The sequence below is a fragment of the Typopeltis vanoorti genome, chromosome 6 (genome assembly GCF_054136105.1).
Source record: "Typopeltis vanoorti isolate ZY-2024b chromosome 6, IOZ_Tvanoo_1.0, whole genome shotgun sequence".
In the NCBI taxonomy this organism is placed as follows: Eukaryota; Metazoa; Arthropoda; class Arachnida; order Uropygi; family Thelyphonidae; genus Typopeltis; species Typopeltis vanoorti.
The window spans coordinates 92,120,397-92,142,561 of NC_143554.1; the positions used below are offsets into that span (position 1 = coordinate 92,120,397).

Genomic DNA, 22,165 nt, shown 5'->3' on the forward strand with positions numbered 1-22,165 from the left:
TGATCCAAAGTGTGTTCGGAGTTACGAAAAGTTAAGCCAGCGTAAGCCTAATTCAATTCCAAAAGGAACGTAGGAGAAGCAGATTATCGGTGAGGTTATATCAAAATAGTTCAATCAGAAGAAGGTAAAGGTCCATATGAAAATCCCAAGAAAGAAAGGTACTGTAAAATATATCTAATGTTAACTAAAATTTGTCTGTGATAAGTATCATTATTCTAATACGGAACTGTTGAAGTGACCAAGGAAAATTTATGCTAGGACTTTAGTATCTGACAGAATATATTAGAAGTAAGCTGGCTAGTGTTATGTGAATAATTAAGTGTCCTGAGAATGTTGCATGTCTGTTGTAATGTATAGGAAAGTTAAAATGTCATAGTTGTGTGTTAGTGCAGAAAAGGATTTAGTTAATCTACTTATGTTTGAATAGTTAAATAGTGTGAATTAATCTTATTTGTTCATGTCAAATGAATTTACGTGTTGAATATGTATGGCGGCATGATCGTAATACTAGTTATGTGTTAGTGCAGTAAATGGTTTAGTTAATCTACTTAAGTTTGAATAGTTAAATAGTGTGAATTAATCTTATTTGTCCATGTCAAGTGAATTTATGTGGTGAATTGTTATGGCGGCATGATCGTAATACTCATTATAGGATCATAGCCTAATTACTTGTAATAAGCTAATGTTAGTTTGTAGGTATTTAGTTTAGCATTAAATTGAGTAATCACAGAAATTGAATTGTACCATGTTAAGGAATTTAATAAACCTTTGTTCAAATGATAAAAGAGTTGTCTGAAGTTGCTGTCCAATGCACCACTTGAAAAATACGAACCTAATCATGCGGGAAATTAATGTTAAGAAACGAGATAAAGTGTCACGACTACAACATTGTTTCACTTTCAGACATATTTGAGTTCTTTCTCCTTGTTTTTGTATATAATATCTCAAACTAAATATCCCAAAAGGTGCAGTATAAATACAAATATTAGGGGTACTAAGGGGAGAAATAACTTAAGCATTAGTAAAAATTTTGGTGATATCTCGTGCGTAGATAATAGAAGAACATAGATAAGAGGAAATTACTAGATAGAATAAGAATCATAAAATGGGACACAACAGTATGCAGCATTCCATCGATGTTTCCCAAACTTCAAGACCTTACATTTTGCTGCATAAAACCAACACCCCCATTCATTTGCCCATTTATCTAGCTTATTCAAATCCTCTTACAGTGCTATTCTGCACTGTAATCTGCACTATTACTAATAATCCTTCCCAGCTTCGCATCATCTGCAAACAACTGAATATCTCCTTGCAATCCATTGACAATGTCACTGATATAAAGGTTAAACAATATAGGTCCCAGTAGTTGAGCCCTGTGGGACCCCACTTGTAACCCTCTGCTTCCTTGAAACTGCCCCACCATACACAACTCTCTGATACCTATCAGACAGCCAATCCTGAATCCAGTTGACCAATCTGACATCCAGACCCATGTGCTGCAACTTAAATATCAGCTTATCATGTGGCACCCTGTCAAATGCCTTCACTAAGTCTAAGAAAATGGCAGTATATGCCTTTCCCTCATCTAATGCTCCTGTAACTTTATTATAAAAGGCTAGCATACTGCTAAAACAAGAGCGCCCCTTCACAAATCCATGTTGACTCTCACAGATAACATTACCTTCATCTGCCCAATGTTGCCCGGTCCCTCACTACTTTCTCCAAGATCTTAACAACTACCGATGACACACAAACTAGCCTATAATTACACTTCCAGTCTGCTACCGCCCTTATGCAGTGGTACTATCTTACCTTCCTTCCATTCCATGGGCACCTTTCCCGCAGCCAGACTTTCATTGAAAACATAGTAGGAAATATATAATAGGAAATCATGAAAATATAGTAGGAAACAACAGAATGCAAAGTATACACTTGGCAGGAAAATTTTGGAGGAATGAGATAAGAGATCTTGGAGTTGTAGCTGACAACGATCTGAAGTTCAGTTGTCACATTGCACTAGTTGTGAAGACATCACATCAGATTATGGCAATGATGTGGAGGACCTTAACTTTGAGGTCCTCCACATCAGAGGAGGACCTTAACGTTGAGTTATGATCAGGCCTCTTTTGGAAAGAGGCCTGATCATAACTCAACACTGAATAGACATGCTGAAGTCATCATCATCATGCATATCAAGAATTTAGGCCTAGCGTGGCCTGTTCTGCCCTTAGAAGTCATCGTTGAATCTTTTAAGAGGATGTCCTGGTTTTCTTTTTCCTAATGGCTGAAGTATCAAGGAGAAAGGATTTTATGTGGATTTATTATAATTATGTAGGTATTCCCATGGAATCAGAGGATTCATAGTGGAAGATCCATTATTCACACACCAGCCACACATATCATTCAAAAAAATGCCACTGGTGAAGGTAATGCAGAGAAATACAAAGGACTTTGACCAGTAGAAATAAAACTGGTGATTCCAATGAAGCCCTCGTCATTCCAAATCTGAAGAGAATAATTAACCTCAGTTACAATATCGCTGTCTAAAGGTATAGACAGGCCATTGTAACCCACTAAGCAATTAAGGCAGTGCCTAGAAGCGGCTAGTTTGGAGAGTGGCAAACACCAGCTGAAATGTATCTGAACCATAAGAAGACTTTTTTTTGTTTTTAATTTTACATTGTTTTCTTAAATTTAAGGAAAGAAAGATGATGCTTGCCTAAGGCTAACAGCATATACCCTAATGGCTCTGGGTACAGAGGCATATAACATAAACGATATCACAACTCAACAGTGTTTATGAAGATAGATTGAGGGCATGCAAACTACAGAGTTTGGTGGGTAGAAGATGAGAGTTACTCTCATCTTCTACCCACAAAATATACATACCAGCAGAATAGCTAAACTAAGTCCACATGGTTAGCCTAGTGGCTTTGCGCTTCACAACCATATGCCTAGGGAAGGAGTATCCTAGGTTCGATTCCATCGACAACACGAAGAGCTTAAGGATCTTTCTCAGCCACAGCCAAGTTAGCTGGTCTTGGGTGTGGGTTTTTTCCATCAGTTTATCTGGGGTTTTTCATCCTGCAAGCAGGCAAACCGGTCCCGTGAACACACACACTGATTACAGTCAGGAATACTGACCCAGCCTGATTCATCAGCTATGCCAGTTCTGAGCCCCGGAGGGTGGACTAAGATGGTGCCATACCATCCCGTAAAGGGGACTCATGACCGTGTATCATCATACGATAATTATTATTAATTAGCTAAACTAAATTGTTGTCATAGGCATTTGAAATATTTGGAATTGCAAACAGTGGCATTATATTCAGAATTTCCTACACATTCTGTTCTTTTTAGGTTCAATGTCTGGTGCACCATGTCCTGAGGAGCTTCTAAGAGAGGTTGCAGAGAAATTGAAAATGCAAAGAACGACAGTAAGCTTTAAACAAACTCCTTCTCTGTAGAATAATTAATTATCTAAATATGTTTAGAAAATAAAATTAATAAACTTTGTGATGGTTGGTAGATTTTATGCTGTGCATATTTCAGTTTGTCTTATTCATAGTCACCCTAAGCTGTAAATGAACATTTTATCAAATCCTAGCCTTATCTATACAAAATTTCTCTGTAGTTATCTTGGTTATAACTTTTCCCAAACAATTCAGATGATAAAGGAGTATTTGCAGAATTTCAAAACTAGATGGTACTTAATGATTTGATCGGGTTTTTTCTTTTCTTTTTTTTTTGATTGTGTGCATGCATGCCTGTGTTGTATAAATGTCAAGAATGTTAGGATAAAAATGACACTCCAATGTAAATATTATAGTAGTGCAGAAATTTAAACTAATTCAGGATTGGTTTCAGGACAAGGTGAACAAGATATTGGGTCTCAGCATCCTCAATCATCACATGCACACACACCAGTTCACTAAACATACTGAAATATACTACACATATTTCCAGATGTTTATTCGAAAAATTGCCTTTTCGTTGAATTGCCATTCATTAAATTGTTGTTCAGCGAATTGCTGTTTCGATGAATTGTCATTCAGTAAACTGTCTTTTGATTAGCTGTTTTCAATGAATTTTCATGGAACCATGGAGCTATGCCACACTTGGACTATTGTTCTCAGATTTGTTCCCCAGGATTTGAAGGGGATAAATTAACTGTGGAAATGATACAAAGATGGATGACAAAGATGGTTTCAGGACTGTACAAGGATAGGCTGAGAGGCTATGAGGATTGGCTGAGAGAATGTGGACTGCAGAGTTTGGTGGATAGAAGAAGGAGAGGTGATATGACTGAGACTTTTAAACTGTTGAGAGGTGGTTACTGGATTGACACTGGGGTGTTCTTTTGCTTGGTTGAACAGCGGGAAGGAGTGATGACAAGAGGCCATCCCTGGAAGTTACGAAAGGGAACTGTGAGCAAGAGGGTGAGGAGTGGTTTCTTTGCATGGAGGGTGGTTGAACCGTGGAATGTGTTGCCTGATGGAGTAGTGAGAGTGAAAACGGTCAGTGAGTTTAAGGAGTGGTATGATAGACTTTGTGTTTCTCAAGGGGGGGGGGCCTCCCACGATGAGTCTTTTGACTCTATGGAGGCCTGAATAATAATAATAATAATAATAAAGTCTTGAGTTCATGATTTAATAATGCAATAAGCTATGCCTCACAATTTCTTTGTTTCTAGGTTGGTTATGGAACTACTGAGATGAGCCCTACCATAGCATTAACTTTGCCATCTGACAGCATAAAAAAGAGAACTCAAACTGTTGGCAAACCATTGGATCATATAGAGGTATTATGTTTTTATAGTACAAAACTTTATTATTTTAATAATTTTGCTTAACAAATAAGTTTAAAGTAGTTTTTTTTTTACAAAAGATTTGACTGGATGTAAGAATTAACACAGCCGTAAGCTGGGTTAATAATTATTTGAATTATGTGAAATTGTAAAACTTCGATGTTGCCAAAACGTAAATTATTTAAAACATCGACTTTTTACAGTGAGAATTCACCTAAATTTTCTTGTACAAATGTATTTTTATTTTCTGTAAAGTTATCTGTATAAAGAGCAAAATAAGCCCAAAGGGAATTAACTCTCTCATTGTTTAAGAAGGGATGAAGAAATATTGAAACCAAGAGCATCGCCTGAAATTCGGCATGTCTTTTGAAAATTGTTTACAAGTCCCGTCGCAGATGACCTTCAAGGTCAATATTGAAAGGGCACGGTGGTATCAAAAGGAAAGGCCCTTAGGCAGGATTAAGGAGGTAAAGGGAGAAAGTAAGATTGTCGGCAAATATTCGAGAAACATTATCCAGAGTTTTCTAAACTGTTCGCAAGACTCGCACGGGAATGTTAAGGGTCCCAAAAACTTAATCCAAGGTGCAGGGACACTGGTGTTTAAAAGATTTGATTCTGAGGATGACTTGACTGGGAAGAGCTTCCTTTTCTTTATCCTGCGTGATCCATCCATGAGAGATCGAGGACAAGAGGTTCCGGTGGGGAAGACGGAGAGACCCATCCACTGATAGCCGCTCCAGTTACAGCCTGAAGATATCTGGAGGTGATAAATGAAGGAGAAATTTTTCCATATTGGTCCTGAATCTCTGACGCTCTGTTGAGTAAGTGCACAACCCGACCTATGCAGAAATCCTTCGCCAGGCAGTTCAAGATGCCGGAAAGCCTACCCTATATCCCGCCAGCTGCCACGATTATTCGTTGGAGCCCTGTAATGCTTCAAGAAGAATTCCAAAACACAGAACGCCCCCCCCTCAAGCGGTGGAAAAGAAAAAAAAGGAAGGAAGACACATACAAGAATACAAGATAGGAAAAGACCCACGTGAGTCTATCTATTCATTGTCTGTGAATTAAGAAAGAATTCCCTATCGAACTGTTAAATTATCTAGTTTAAGGAGATAGTATTTAGAGTGTTAACATTTCTCGTAAATGTGTGTAATTGCTAATGAGTGAAGCATGAGCGTAGTTAATTTCCCTCGGAGAAAATATTGAGCTATTGAATTTTCTTTGATTAATTATATGTGTACTTATGATTGAATTTTATGATAGAGTATGTTCTTGCTATCATATCATTGGAATATTTGAAACTTAATGAGGTGGATTGTGTAAATATAATTACCTAGATTATGATTAAGTGTTTGAAGGCACTGTAGGCGTCACGGGACGGAGCCCCCTAGTATATATATATATATATATATTGAAAAGAATTGAAGAGATGCTACATCCCTGCCTTACACCTCTCTTTATTATTATTATTATACAAAGTATCTCCATGGAGTCAACACACATTGCAGGGAACCCATGCTGACGTTTAATCACACAATACCTATTGGGAAATATTGGATGGAGATTAAAAGGATGTGAAAAGAAAGCTAAAAAAAGTATTTACCTATGTTGTTACTCCATATTGTGATAATGTTTTCTTTTTCAAGGATAGTAGCTGTCTTTCACCAAAATAGGTAACTTTGTTGTTGCTCATTCTGTAGAAATTTCATGCCCTTCTTTTCCACTCCAAGAGTTCTTTTCATTCATTTACATAATGCACATCCAAACAGGACTGGAATAATCCAATAACTAAGGCAATAGCTAGGAGCAAGCATGGAGTGCAGAGAAATCTGGCAAAATTGTATCTCAACCATTAAAAAAACACATTTTCTTGAATGTAGGGACGACATACCCTAACAATGATCCTGCATCCATATCTCTTATTTTGATAATTTAGCCAGTTATATTTGGCACAGAAGTTTTTTTTATCAACAGCCCAACAACTTGACCAGTCATTCCTTGCTGCTGGACACTGATATCATAATGAACAAAAACAGTCTCTGACTCAGCCTTTGTAGTTACTCTTCACTCATTTTCTCATTTGTTTTTAATTCTTAACTGTGAAACGGTAAAAGAAATTAGTAATCCTTTATGGTTCAAGACAATTTTTTTTAGTATTACTTCTTAAATGAACAAATAAAATCTAGTAAAATGATATACTTTAACATGTTTGTAAAGGAAATGGACAAATTAACTCATTGTACTCGACCTTCAGGCCAGACATCAGTGTGTGTCCTATATATATATATATATATATATATATATATATATATTAGTAGTTTAGTGCCAGAATGAAAATGGCCCTGTATAGTGAAGGACATCTACCCCAACAAGCACCATACTGCACAGATGCCAGGTGAAACAAAGTAAATTTTGATTGTAGCACTAAAAACAGCACATAGATGCAGTCAATGTATGCTGCATTTAGTAAAAAAAAAGTATTTAGTGTAATTAGTAACAATTGGAATGAACACCATACTGTATAGTCGCAAACCAAACAAAGTCAAAGTTTTATTGTAACACTAAAATACAGAGCAGTCCTGATTGAGGTGCAACTTGCCTCAAGCAGGACTGTACTTATATATTAATACATTCACATTCACATGAACATGTTAATATATCTACATGAAAGTAATTTAAAATTCTAAAAATAGTTATATCAAATATCTTAACAATAGGAGTAATAAAAATGCAAATTTCATTAAATAACTAAGCTTATTTGAATACCAGGTAAACATGTAAAAAATTACTGAACATTACAAATTTCTAAATGCATCTTTATATCAGATATCACTGTTTAATACAGGTGCCAGTATGTTGTACCATTGCCTACCATCCCTCTCCTTAAACTCATTCATCATTGTGGTACTCACAACTACCTCTGGCAATCCATTCCACTCATCAAGCAAAAAATCTAGTCTGCACACTCTTATACAACTTCCAGGAAAGACCTCTTGTTCTCTCTTTATTCATCATGTATTGAAAAATTTATTTTCTGCCAATCATATAAAATTCCTATAGTAACTTATAAGTTTCCAGTGTGTTCTCTCTCTTTCATCTGCTAACTAATGCAATTCATACATCTCCAGTCTTTCCTCTCAGGAAGCATTCCACAGATCTGTCACCATCTTGGTCACTTGGCTCTGAATCCTCTCCACCAACTCCTGATCCCCCCCCCAAGAAACCCAAGTGACCAAATCTGTCCACAGTAATCATGTTGTGGCCAAATTACAACCTTATAAAGAGGAATAATAACCTCCCTTTCTCTACTGTTAATGTGTTCTTTACCATCCAAGTCATCCTTTGAGCTATTTTGTCAAATTTTGCAGTATATCTTCTGAAATTCAAATATCTGCCCACCATTACCCCCAAATCCCTATCCTGGTCAATTTCCTGCAATCCAGTACCATCTACATGATACAAAGTATGTGATCTTTTCATCCTTGAATATAATACCTTACTGTTTCTTAGCCGAATAAGAAACTCAAAAGAGTTTCATGCCAAATATAGAAATTATATAAAGTTCGGCGATTCCAAGCGTAAGCAAATACCTGGATAGCAGCAACTGACCCTTAAGGTAGTGCAAGCTGAGGCAACTCATAACAAAGGTGGAGCAAGCTCTGATCACTATTCTTGATATTTACCCATAATGTGAACTTAGCTCCTAGGAGCTGTATTATTGTTCAACATCATGAGAGAAGGTCACTACTCAGACCGGTTTCAACCTTATGTATAGGTGAAGCGGGCTCTAAAAATAAGATGATCCCGAAAGATCGCCCAACTCAGCATTGTTCCACTCGATGACAGGCTCACCCCGTCACCGAGAAGAACTCAGCATTGGCTCTACCCAGTGGCAGGCTCACCCCACCACCAAGCAGAGCCATAATCTCAGCGGTGGCCCCACTCAGAGACAGGCATAAAACCTACCTCCAAGTGGAGCCTCTCAAAGCCAGATCCGCCCCGCACTGGTTTCCACCCTCATTGGGGTCTCATCAGTGAGTAGGTAGACCTAATTAATACCAAGTTTGTAGCGAACAGAACTTACATCCCTTCTATGAGAATTGCCAAGTGGTGTCCTAATAAGTTACTAAATACATGAAGAGTCAAAGACTTCAATTCGGCAACATATAACTTGTTTAAGTTAATGGATATTACATCCCATATTGTTTCTTAGCCGAATAAGAAACTCAAGAGAGTTTCATGCCAAATATAGAAATTATATAGTTTGGCAATTCCAAGCATAAGCAAATACCTGGATAGCAGCAACTAACCCTTAAGGTAGTGCAAGCTGAGGCAACTCATAGCAAAGGTGGAGCAAGTTCCGATCACTATTCTTGATATTTACCCATAATGTGAACTTAGCTCCTAGGAGCTGTATTATTGTTCAACATTATGAGAGAAGGTCACTACTCATTCATTGAGGTCTCATCAGTGAGTAGGTACAATGGGAGTTCATGTCTTTCATCATCGGGCTTTGGAGTATAAAAGATTGCTGAGAGTCAGCTGGTAGTAAGAGGGGAAGAGAGCGAAAAGGTAAAGTATGATAGTAGGAGGTAGTAAAGAGGCCTCAGTCAGCCTGTTTAGCTGTATAACCCAGAGGTTGTGGCTAAAAGGTCTGTGAACATCTTCTCCTTGCACCTATTCTTTAAAAAAAAAAACTTTGAAATAAACTTTTCTTATATGCGTTCGTAAAATAGTGAACAATTAAAAAATTAACAATTTAACTAACCAGTTGTCTATGGAGGTCCTCTCCTAACATCTGTTTTAGTATAAAACTTAAGCCGGATTTTTTATTTTTTTTATTTTTTTTTTTATTTTTTTTTTCCAAAAGAAAAAAGAACACTTAGCTATGGGAGTCAAAAGGTAAAATTACTGCGTGTATTAGAGCATAAAAAAGTTATGAACTTCTTTTTTTTTTTTTTAATATATATAAAAGAAGCAGTAAAGAACTGGCCAACCTTACACCACAGGGAAAACAAGATTTGGGGGAAGAATCTGGCCCGAGAGATGCTGCCCCAAGGCAGCACCACCTCGCAGTAAGCCTTCGCAGCCCGGGTTCTCAGATCTGCCCCACCTATATGAACTGTAAGAACCTGTGAAGAAAGAAAAAGAAAAGCACGTTACTTTTTAAAGGAACAGACACGGTATGATTAGGCCCTGTCTAAGGACACAGAGGATAGGAGGTTTGCACCATTTATTTACAAACCTCCCGTCCCCTAGTATATGCCTTTCTTGTGTGAAAAACCTAGGGAGGTAGAAATAGATCCCGCTGAGTATTCTGGCTTGTATTATGTTTTCGTTGCTGATTTCAAACTTTTTCCGCACTTTCCAGATGTGATACTTGATTACGTTGATGAGGAAAATTGTAAATTTCTGAATTTTCTTGACTGGTGGGGGAAATTGCAGGTACAAGACCTCCTCTAGTGTAAGCGGCTGGATTCCCAGTACTGCGCTTAATCTCTGCCAGACATGTCGGGTGGGGGGGCACAAGTAAAAGAAATGTCCCATCGTTTCAACGCTCTGGCAGACGTTGCAGAAGGGGTCGCACAGTCTTGAATTGTATCGGGACATAACCAGTTTCACCGGTAGCTGACCATAGGCTATTCGCATGCCAGGTCGCGGTGAAATGGCTGTCCCCAGCTATTTCTGATATTTTGAAATAGCGTTTCCATGTTAGTTTCTATATTTGGTGTATCACATCTGGAAAGTTGAAAGAACTCCCAATATCTTGCTTGTGGTTTTAATTTTAGGATTTCCCTCCCTTCGGTTTTAAATTTTTTTAAGCTGTTGGCATAATGGATTATACCATTCTGGCACAACCTCTGCGCTGGGATCAGCATGTCCCATGGTCCCGAAGTAGGGGAGAAAATGCCCTAGAAAGTATTTAATTAGGGATTCTGAAATATGGTTAGATTTTAAGGCCTTCCCTATGGTTTTGAGAGTGTTTGCATAGAATAGGCAGTTTAATTTCGGAAGTGAGAAACCCCTTCATTGGTTTTGAGATTTAGATATTCTTTTTTAACCTCATGGCTTCTTCCGTTCCAAAAAAAACTATTAGTATTTTGTAAAGTTGATCTCTTGGGTATTTTTTATATTGGTTATATTTATTGTATGCATTAGCATGGGGATTATTACTGTTTTTATTATCACTGTTCTTCCGTGGAAGGAGAAATAATTGGGTTTAAATGGTTTTAGTTTCTTTTCACACTCTTCCTGCAGTTTCTTAACAGGCAGTACCGGGTTCGCCGTGAATGGGACGCCTAGTACTGTTAGGGGCTGAGTTTGCAGGACTAAACCACAGGGAAGGTTATTTCTATGGAAATTTCCAAAAATTTTCATTTTTGTCTTTGAAGTATTAACGTGAAGACAACTGGCCATGCTGAATTTTTGCAAAATGCCGAAATAAATGTAGATGGACTCAGAGTCTCTGAGCATCGCCACTACATCACCAGCATATGGCTACAATTTTGCTCTGTCTGGAAACTAGGGGTAATGGTATTCCTCTAACTGCAGGGGAGTTACCTGTTTTTCTTATGAGGGGTTCTAACACAAGTGAGAAGAGGAGAGGGCTTAGTGGGCAGCCCTGTTGTACCCCCTTTTTAATAGGAACGGGTTCCGAGAGGAACCCATTGATAGCTATTTGGGTGGAGGCCTCTGCGTAGATGTTTTTGATTGTTTGCCGAAGCTTCCACCCCACACCTATTTTCTGAAGGATGTCCTGAAAGTGCGTGTGTCTGACGCTGTCGAACGGCTTTTCCAGATCCGTAGAGAGAAGTGCCAAAGGATAATTTTTGTTTTTGGCCAGACAGATTAGATCTCTTAAGAAAAAGAGATTTAATTCCATCGATCTTCCCGGTATTCTGTAAACCTGGGAGCTTATGATTCGTTCTATACCGCATTTGATGCGGCTGCAGATAATTTTTGCAAATATTTTGTAATCCGAATTAGTTAGGGAGATCGGTCGCCAGCTATCTGCCAAGGTGCGATCCCAATCTTTCTTTGGGATAAAAATTGTGTAGCTTTTAACGAATTCCTCGGGGATATTTTCTGAAGTGAGGAATTCGTTAAATATTTTTACTAAAACTGGTAATACGTAGTCCCAGATTGATCGGTAGAATTCGAACCCTACCCATCTAACCCTGGGGTTTTCCTTGCCTTCATTGTTTTGCAGGCTTTTTTAATTTCCTCAGCAGTTATCGGTCTGTCATGCAGAGCGCTAAGGTGCTCGGGAAGACGTGTGATGTCCCACTCACTGAAAACATCTGTGCTCTGCTGATCAGAAAAAGCGCCGAGGTGCTGCTGCTGGAAACAGCAAAGTATTTCAGGGGTTGATTTTAACAGTTGGCCATTCTCTTGGATCTGGTAAACCATTCGCTCGTCATTTGCCGCCACCCGTTGATGATTATAGAAAGCAGCAGAAGGTGTTTCCAAATACGTAATTAATACCAAGTTTGTAGTGAACAGAACTTACATCCCTTCTATGAGAATTGCCAAGTGGTGTCCTAATAAGTTACTAAATATATGAAGAGCCAAAGGCTTCAATTTGGCGACATATAACTTGTTTAAGTTAAGGGATATTACATCCCATATTGTTTCTTAGCCGAATAAGAAACTCAAAAGAGTTTCATGCCGAATATAGAAATTATATAAAGTTCGACGATTCCAAGCGTAAGCAAATACCTGGATAGCAGCAACTAACCCTTAAGGTAGTGCAAGCTGAGGCAACTCACAGCAAAGGTGGAGCAAGCTCAGATCATTATTCTTGATATTTACCTTAAGGGTCAGTTGCTGCTATCCAGGTATTTGCTTACGCTTGGAATCGCCAAACTTTATATAATTTCTATATTTGGCATGAAACTCTTTTGAGTTTCTTATTCGGCTAAGAAACAATCTGAGATGTAATATCCCTTAACTTAAACAAGTTATATGTCGCTGAATTAAAGCCTTTGGCTCTTCATATATTTAGTAATACCTTACATTTCATTTCTGTAATTATATCATTGGTTTCTGCTGTTATAATATTTTCATATATATTGCCAGCTGCATTTATTAGCTGTGAAGGTAATTCATTTTTAATTAATATTTCAAAAAGTTTATTTCTGATTCTTATAATATCTTTGAGACCATTTGGTGCATGACTGATGTGAGTAGGAATTTTAGATATTTGGTGGACTGTTGCTATAGACAAGGCACTGTGGAAAGAGATGATTCCGAAATTTCATGCAGATGAGACTTGTAACTAACAGGTAGGTGGTAATAATGGTTAATTTTAACTATGGAAGCAGTGATTGGAAGCGGAAAAGAACGTGTGAATAAGGAGAAAATGAGTTCTTTAGGTGTTTAGGGATACCTTATAGTATATGTCAGAGACAACTTTTTCAATCTTCACAAGTGAGGATTTAATATTTCAATTGGTGATAAAAGATGAAGACTCTATGATACCATCTGGATGAGAGTAATCATGCAGATTTAACATGGGAAGTTAGATGTGTGAAATTATGTAGTAGTAGATTATGACCAAGGAAAGAAACAGATAGTGATCTACAATGCCATCAGCTGAGGGGTAGAGAAATCATTCATGACTAAGACTATTTGAGATCAATTACTGATGGTAATGTTGGAGTATATTGCCAGGGTTATTAGAATAAGTACTCAAGAGCTATATGGAATGAAATTCCATATAGCTCTTGGAAATAGGGGGGGGGGCAAGTGGAAAGTATGGAGGACTCATATCTGAGTAGTGGGACTTGTTATAGAACCAGAAATGAGGTAGTGGTAGTGTGTATATTTACAAATGCCAAGAGTATTCGAAATAAGGGGAATGAAATTGTAGAGTTAATAGTTCATTTGTCCAAAAATTGTCAGAATAAGTGAGACATAGTTGGATGAGGATGAGATTCCATCAGGAATAGAGATAGAGGGATATGTTTTTCATGTTTTTCAGAAAGGGAAGAGGAGTGTTGTTGATGATAGCAGAGGAGTTGTGCCCATCTAAGATGGAGAGGCAAGGAGCAAATAGTGACAATGGTTTTGAAGCAGTATGATGTGAGATAGAAGTAGACAGAATGAAATGTTTGGTGGTTGTTACTATAGATCTGATAACGTGAAGAGCAGTGAGAAGCAAATGTATAGGTAAAGGGTGATCAATATTGGCAATTTCAATTATGATGATATAGATTGGAATGAATCGACAGCATCTGGAACCAAAGAGAATGAATTTCTGGACTATTTTTGAGGGACGGGCAGTACATAACAGATGGTACACAAGGATCGAGGGTCTTGGATTTGATCATCTCATCAGAGGATGTTAATGAGGTGTCAAATCTTCCTACAGCTGAAAGTGACCATCCATATCAGGACTTCTGTGAGAAAAGGATATATGTGGAACTATAAAATGAGCCACCTCTTGAGTTTTTCATAATCAAAAAACTCAGGAGGTTACTTGCAGCTATATCATGGAATTGGATTGGAAGGAAATCAGTGCTGCTTGGTCCCTGCTCAGGAACTATCTAGCAGAAGCAATGTTGGAGTGTATTGCAGAAGTTAGGAGATTAAATAAGGTAAGTGTAAAATGGATGACTGAAGATGTGAAACATGCAGTCTCAAAGAAAAATTCATTGCAGAGAAGCAGCACAAAGAGTAGTAATAATCAGTTCCATGAGGAGAACAAAGAGCAAGCATGGAAGGTGACTCACTTGGTAAGGGAAGTAAAAGTGTAAATATGAGCAGCAGTTAAACGAGATCAAAAGAAATCCTAGGGAGTTTTTTTGATATGTGGTCAGCAGAAGGAAGAATGATCATGGAAGGATGATGTTGGTCAGTGATAATGATAGAATGAGGTGCTAGTTAAATGAGCAGTTCATTAAGGTACTCCATCCTTGTGAATGTAACATAATGCAGAAGTTTAAAGCAGTAGGAAGAGGGTAAGAGCCACTGAAGGTGAGTGAGCAGGACATATATCAAATTGAGTAAACTTGGTGTCTGTAAGGCCACTCAAAACACCTGATGGTATATCACTATACCAAGTGTTTTGAGGAAATGTTAATGTGCCTCAGAGATTGATCCAGATTCCAAAGGAGTGGATAGAAGGCAAAATTATTCTGCTTCATAAAGGAGGTGATAATACTAAGGCTTCAAATTATATGCTAATCTGCTTGTCTGGAGTTGTGGTCAAAATGCTAGAGGTTACTGAGCATTAGAATTTAGAACTGAGTTGAAAGCAGCAAAATTTTCTTTGATGGATGGCATGGGTTTGCTAAAGGAGGATCACATTTTAGTAATCTGCTTACTTATTATAACAAGGTGATAAATGCATTGGAGAGGAGGAATGCATATACAGTAGTATATTTAGATTTTGCAAAGGTCTTCAATAGATTGCCACATGACAAGCTGGTAATTAAGTAAGAACAAATCGGGTTGATGGTAGATTAGTGTGTTGGATTGGAGATTGGCTATCTGATAGGTATGGAGAAGTGATATTCTAGAAGAGGCAAGTCACTAATGATGTTGCCAAGGTGTCTGAATTGGGGGACATTGTTGTTTAATTTGTATGTAAATGACACCAGGAAGAACTTGAATGATGATATCAGTTATTAAAGATGGAAAGTTAGATAGAGAGCCATGAAAAGTAGAATGGATGCTGTAGCCTTGCAAGAGGACCAGAACAGATTGGGCAAATGGACAAATGATTGGACTACCAGTTCAATGTCACAAAGTGCAAGGTTTTAAATTTTGAGAATCAAAGATGTGATGCAGAGTATGAGATTGGTAGGAATATCTTAAGAGATACAGGAGACAGATGTGGGAGTGATAATGGATAAGGACCTGAAATTTTGGGGACATTTTGCTAAAAATTGTGAGAGCAGCATAGCAGATTATGACAATGATGCTTAGAACACTGACATGCAGGAGTAAGAATATCATGATTCCATTGTACAAGTTTGATCAAACTATGGATTGCTTCCTTCCATTAGATCAGTGTTTCTCAAACTTCAGATATCTGTATACCCCTTAAATTTTCATTATTACCAAGTACCCCCTTATCAAATAATAAATAAACGAAGTACATTTCATTGTAAATGTCTATTTTATTTGAATTTATATGTAAGTAAATATGGAGTTTGAGTTGAAATGCTAATTCTCTTCAACTGAATTCCATAATATCTGAAACATATTCACTATATAGGTATATATTTCTTAGTTGTAATACGTTCACGACGGAGTGGTGTCAAGCAAAACCATATGTTGCACTGGCAACATAAGGTTTTGCTTGAGTCTATACAGCAGTTTCTGTTCGAGAGGAGATGTTATTCATTGGTTAGTGCCATTTTTATCTTAGTTGTCTCTAATTGTACTATTTGTTGAGAAATATAATGATTCCATGCGTTAATGATGCATAGCCGAAAATTGCCACGTACCCCCCCCCCCCCCCGGGTACGCGTACCACACTTTGAGAAACACTGCATTAGATGATAAACACAGGACTACTATGTTGCAATATCCAGTTTTCATTTTACTCCTTGCAATTATTTTTTTTTTAAAAAGTATTTAATTTTCAGCCCAACTAACCTAACCATGACATTTTGGTGGTGTACATATATTTGAATGCGAATTGATAAAATTAAAATTGAGCACTGCACTGCACTGTTCAAAATTTAAATGTTTTTAAATGCTTTTTCAGATTAAAGTAATTGATCGTGATGGTAAAATTGTTCCAGTGGGAACTCAAGGTGAAATTTGCTGCCGTGGTCCTGGTACTTTCTTGGGTTACTGGGATGATCGAATCAAGACTGAAGAAGTATTAGACTCTTCTAGATGGTATCGTACTGGGTAAGTCCTATAAAGAAGGAAAATGTTTTTTCAAAATATGCTTTAAGTCAAGTATGGTGGTTATTTTAACTGATATAGAACCTTATGTATAGAACCAGAAATAAGCTAGCATGTATGTTTACAAATGCCAGAAGTATCTGAAATAAAGGAAATGAAATTGTAGCAAAGCACTGATAGAGTATATTCACTCAAAGGTCTGAGTTGTTGGAATAAGCGAGATATGGTTAGATGAGGATGACATTATGATAGGAATAGAGATGGATGGGTATGATCTTTTTCATGAATATAGGCAAGATAGGAGGGGGGGGGTGCTGTTGATGGTAGCAGAGGAGTTATCTCCGTCTACGGTGGATATAAAAGTAGCGAACAGTAGAAGTGGTTTTGAAGTAGTATAGTGTGAGGTGGAGGTGAACAGAATAAAATATGTATTTGGGTGTTGCTATAGACCTGATAATGTGGAGGGCAGTGAGAAGGAAATGTATAGGCAAATCAGTCTAGCTAATAAGAATAAGGTGATCATTGTGGATGATTCTAATTATAGTAATATAGACTGGAATCAAGGGAGAGAATGTGGGGACAAAGAGAATGAATTTCTTGAGTTTATGAGGGGGAACTACCTTAGGCAATATGTAATAGAGGGTACATGGGGATTTAGGGTAATGGATTTGATTATCTCATCAGAGGATGTTTATAAATGGGGTGCTGAATCTCCCTCCAGTTAGTGAGAGTGACCATGAGGTGATACCTAGGCAGTAATCACCTCTTGGGAACTGTAAGAAAGAAATAACAGCTATATTATGAAATGAAAAATTGGAAGTGATTGATTTGAATGGGGATATACAGCTGTTTGCAGATGATGCAAAGTTGGGACAAACTATGAGGAGTGGACCAGATGTTGTGGCCATAGAAGAAGAAGAATAGACTTGAATCCCCACTCCCACATCCCTTCACTGAGTGAAGGGATGTGGGAGTGGGGATGCCATTTGAATGCTGAAAAATGTATAGTTTTAAAATTTGGAAAAAAAGGATGGAATGTAGAATTTACTCTTGGTGGGGAGGTTGGAGGTGGAGGAAATAAGAGATCTTGGGGTTGATGGTGGATAAGAATCTAAACTTTAGAGGACATATTTCCAAAATTGTGAGCACTACACAAGGAATTCTGGAAATATTGCAATGGACACTGTCTTGTAGAAGTAAGAAGATTCTGGTTCCATTGTATAAGGCTCTGATAAGGCCACATATGGTTAGGCCAATTCTGTACACAGATTTAGTCACCTGGTTTTCAAAAGGATGAAGAGATGTTGGTGAGGGTCCAGAGGCAATTGAAAATAGTTTCTGATCTCTGGAGTGCTGAATATGAAGAAAGGTGAAATGATGCAATTTGCACAGTCTAGTGGATAGCAAGAAGAGGGGGGGGGGTGATATGATAGAGACGTACAAGTTGGTAAGGGGTTGCTATAGGATTAACATTGAAGAGACTTTTCATAAAATGGTGGGAAATGTAGGGAGATATGACAGAGACCTACAAGTTAGTAAGGGATTATTATAAGATCAGTGTTGAAGAGGTTCTACAGAAAACAGTGGGAGATCAGGGGGATAACCAGAGGTCATCTCTCTCAAAGCTGTATAAGGAGGATGTGAGCAAGGGAGTGAGAAGCAGGATTTTTGCATGGAGAGTTGTGAATGATTGGAATGCATTGCTTTAGGGCGTGGTGTCTACAGAGAATTTTAATGTGTTTAAGGCACAGTATAACGAGTCAAAAGGCCCTTCTAGATGAGTCTGTGACTTCATAGGGTCTTATGATAATAATAATAGTAATAGAACATTGACATGTAAGGATATCATGATTCCATTGTATAAGGCTTTGATCAGACTGCAAATGATTTACTCTGAGTAGATTTGGTCATCGGGTTTTCAAAAGTACGAAGAGATGTTGGAATGGGTTCAGAAATGATTGACTAATGTGGTTTCTTGTGTCTGGAATGTAAAGTATGAAGACGGATTGAGAGAATGCAAATTGCAGTCTAGTGGAGGGAAGGACAAGAGGAAACACGATCAAGACATGTTGGTAAGCAGTTATTACTAGATTAATGTGGATCAGATTTTTCATGGAATGAGTAGAGATGGGGGAGAACAAGATGCCATCTCTGGAAGCTGCATAAGGAGGGTGTGAGTAAAGGGATGAAGAGTAGGTTTTTTTGCATGAAGAATTGTGGGTGTGGTTGGATGCATTGCCTGGAAGTGTGGAGACAGTCAGGGCTGTCGTCAGATTAGATCATGCCCTGAGGCAAACAATTAAATATTGCCCCTGACAGATTATAAGGAGAGTGTGAATTCCTTATTAACAGGAATTGTTAGCGTAGCAAGTGCAGAAAGTGCAATATGGCTGAATGAGCATCCTTATTAAACCGTGCCGTGAGGCAGGCTGCCTTTATGCTACACCCTGTTGATGGTAATGGAGACAGTGTATGCATTCAAGCAGTGGCAGCTTACACATAAGCACTGCGACACTGCAGCACCCCCAGAAAAAAAAACGAAAAAATTAAATTTTGTGTGTGTTTATAAATAATAACAATGCTTACAACATTATATAAATGCAATACAACATGTTAAAAGTTACAGCTTATGTTTCGACATTGATTGAATAGTTAATAATTGGAATTGTTCGATTAACGCTTTACATTATGAAACAAATGCACTGCGATCTAATGCAATGTCGGAATTATCACGTTCGGTCAGTTCTGGCTAGACTCGCCGATATTCATTTTCACTTGTTACTGCACATAACAAGTGAATCTGACACTGCTCTTTGAGCAGTGTCGCTACAGATAAATTGTATGCTTGCGCATGTTATTTTTGGGAAATACAAAACTTTTATTTTGATGTGTGTGTGTTCATGGTTAGGGTGAAATATTTTTGGTAAATCTCATTTTATTCTGTTAAAATAACATATAATTATTTATTTATTATAGATATAAGGCTGAATTATGATGAGTTTCACTGTTGAAAATATGAAAAGAATTATATTTTTCAATTATTGTTACATGAAACAAATATACTGCGATCTAATGCAGCATCGGAATTATCACGTTCGTCAGTTTCGGCTAGACTCGCTAGTATTCGTTTGCACTTGTCACTGCACATAACAAGTGAATCCGACACTGCTCCTTGAGCAGTGTTGCTACAGATGTTATTTCTGGGAGATATGAAACTTTTATTATTGGTGTGTGTTCATTCATGGTGAGGAAGAAATATTTTTAATGAAAAATTTTGTCAAGGCAAAAATAGAAGAAGAATGGATTTTATTTTCAAATAATATTTTAATAAAGCAGATTTTTTAATATGTAATACTTATTAATAAAAAGGGTTATTAAAAATGAATTATTTTTCTTTTGTATATGCAGCACCATCACTTAAAATTTCACCGGTGTGAGTGATAGAGGACCTCCTGTGATGAGTCATTGACTCCACAGTATAATAATAATATTGGGTCATTTTTTTGATTTCTCAATTCCTTATAATTTCCTGATATCTATATGAATTGCATCATTAATCAAGAACTGCATACAAAACATCAATAAAAAAACAGGTGTCATCTTGAGTTAGAAGTAACTGTGTTTAGAAAGTAACTGTGTCCAAAGAAATGGTTGATTTATTGAATGTTCTTTAATCAACACTATACAGTGAAGAGAACTAAAGAAGATAAATTAGATAGACTGGAATTAAATGGTGGGACTGGATGACTTTTTTGGTGGGACTTTTTATGAGTCTTACACTCGGTCAAGTTCCTAAGGAGGGCAAGATTGTGCCACTTCATAAAGGAGGTGATCGAACTCGAGCATCAAACTATAGGCCTACCACAATGGTGTTATCTTTGATGGACAGCATGGATTTGTTAAAGGGAGGTCATGTTTTAGTAATATACTTACTTATTACAATAAAGTGACTGCTTCCTTGGACAGAGGAGAAGGATACACAGTAATATATTTGGATTTTGCAAAGGCTTTTGATAGAGTACCTCACGATAAGTTGCAGTCAAACTAGAGCAGATGGGGTTGGATATTAGATTAGTGCATTGGAATGGAGACTGGCTATCCGATAGGTATCAACAAGTTGAGTATGGGGGAGCGATATCCAGGAAAAGGAAAGTCACTAGTGGAGTGCCTCAGGGGTCTGTTTTAGGCCATTACTGTTTAACTTGTATATTAATGATATTGGTGAAGATTTGGATGGAGATATTCAGTTGTTTGCAGATGATGCAAAGTTGGGATGAACCATGAAAAGTAGTGAAGATGTTGTGGCCTTACAAGAAGACTTGAATAAATTGAGTGATGGGATTGGGCACACAAATGGGGATGTGAGTTCAATGTTGCAAAATGTAAGGTTTTAAAATTTGGATAACAAAGATGGGGTGCAGAATTTATGCTTGGTGAGGATATATTGTTGGAAGTGGAGGAAATAAGAGATCTGGGGGTGATAGTGGATAAGGATCTGAAATTTAGGGGGGACACGGCCAAAAGTGTGAAGACAACACAAAGGCTTCTGGGAATGATGCAGAGTAAACTGACATGTAGAAGCAGGGAGATTCTTGTTCCGTTGTATAAGGCTTTGATTAGGCCACATATGGACTATTGTGCCTAGATTTGGTCACCTGGTTTTTAGAAGGATGAAGAGATGTTGAAAAGGGTCCAAAGGCGACTGACTAAGTAGTTTGTGACCTCTGGAATGTCGAGTATGAGGAAAGATTGAGAAGATGTAATTTGCAGAGTCTGGTGGACAGGAGGAAGAGGGGAGATATGATAGAGACCTACAAGTTGGTAAGGGGTTGTTATAGGATCAATGCTGGAGAAGTTCTACAGAAAATAGTGGGAGATAGAGGGAGAACCAGAGGTCATCCCTGGAAACTATAAAGAGGGTGTGAGTAGGGGAGTGAGAGGCAGGTTTTTTTCATGCAGATTTGTAAATGATTGGAATGCCTTGCCTGAGAGTGTGGTGTCTGCAAGGAGTTTGAGTGTGTTTAAGGCATGGTATGATGAGCTGTGTGTGTGATAAAAGGACCTCCCAGATGAGTCTTTGACTTCATGAGGTCTTGGGGTAATAATAATAATAATGAACTAATCACCCTGTAGTTTTGATAAAGGAACCAGAATGTGTGGTTTTCTTAAGTCTTTTAACATTCATCCAGTCCAAAGGACAGTAAAGAAGATAAGATTTTCCTTTTACTACACCAGGGTCGTATTAAAACAAGCTATACTAGTTTTATATTTTTGGAGTCTCAGAGATGGCAGGAAGTGCTGAAATTCAGAATTGATAAAATAGCAATGCGAATTTTATTGGGAAAAGTAAGGCTTTGTTAAGGAATCTTATTTTAATGATTTATTCACATTTAAAATAAAGCATCAACTTTAGTCATCTAAATGTTCTAAATTTCAAGCAATTTTTTCATTTATGTGGTGAAAAAAGAATAATTATGGGATCATGAT

At 37.6% G+C, this 22,165-nt stretch overlaps 1 protein-coding gene across 1 annotated transcript in view; it reads left to right on the top strand.

Moving 5' to 3' along the window:
* The window catches only part of LOC150105706 (medium-chain acyl-CoA ligase ACSF2, mitochondrial-like), a 140,853-nt gene that overhangs the window by 84,236 nt on the left and 34,452 nt on the right, over nucleotides 1-22,165 (top strand). The window contains exons 7-9 of the mRNA XM_090395023.1: nucleotides 3,364-3,440; nucleotides 4,697-4,804; nucleotides 16,533-16,681. Of these exons, the coding sequence (XP_090251149.1) occupies nucleotides 3,364-3,440; nucleotides 4,697-4,804; nucleotides 16,533-16,681 (334 nt within the window). The remainder of the gene's footprint in view (nucleotides 1-3,363; nucleotides 3,441-4,696; nucleotides 4,805-16,532; nucleotides 16,682-22,165) is intronic.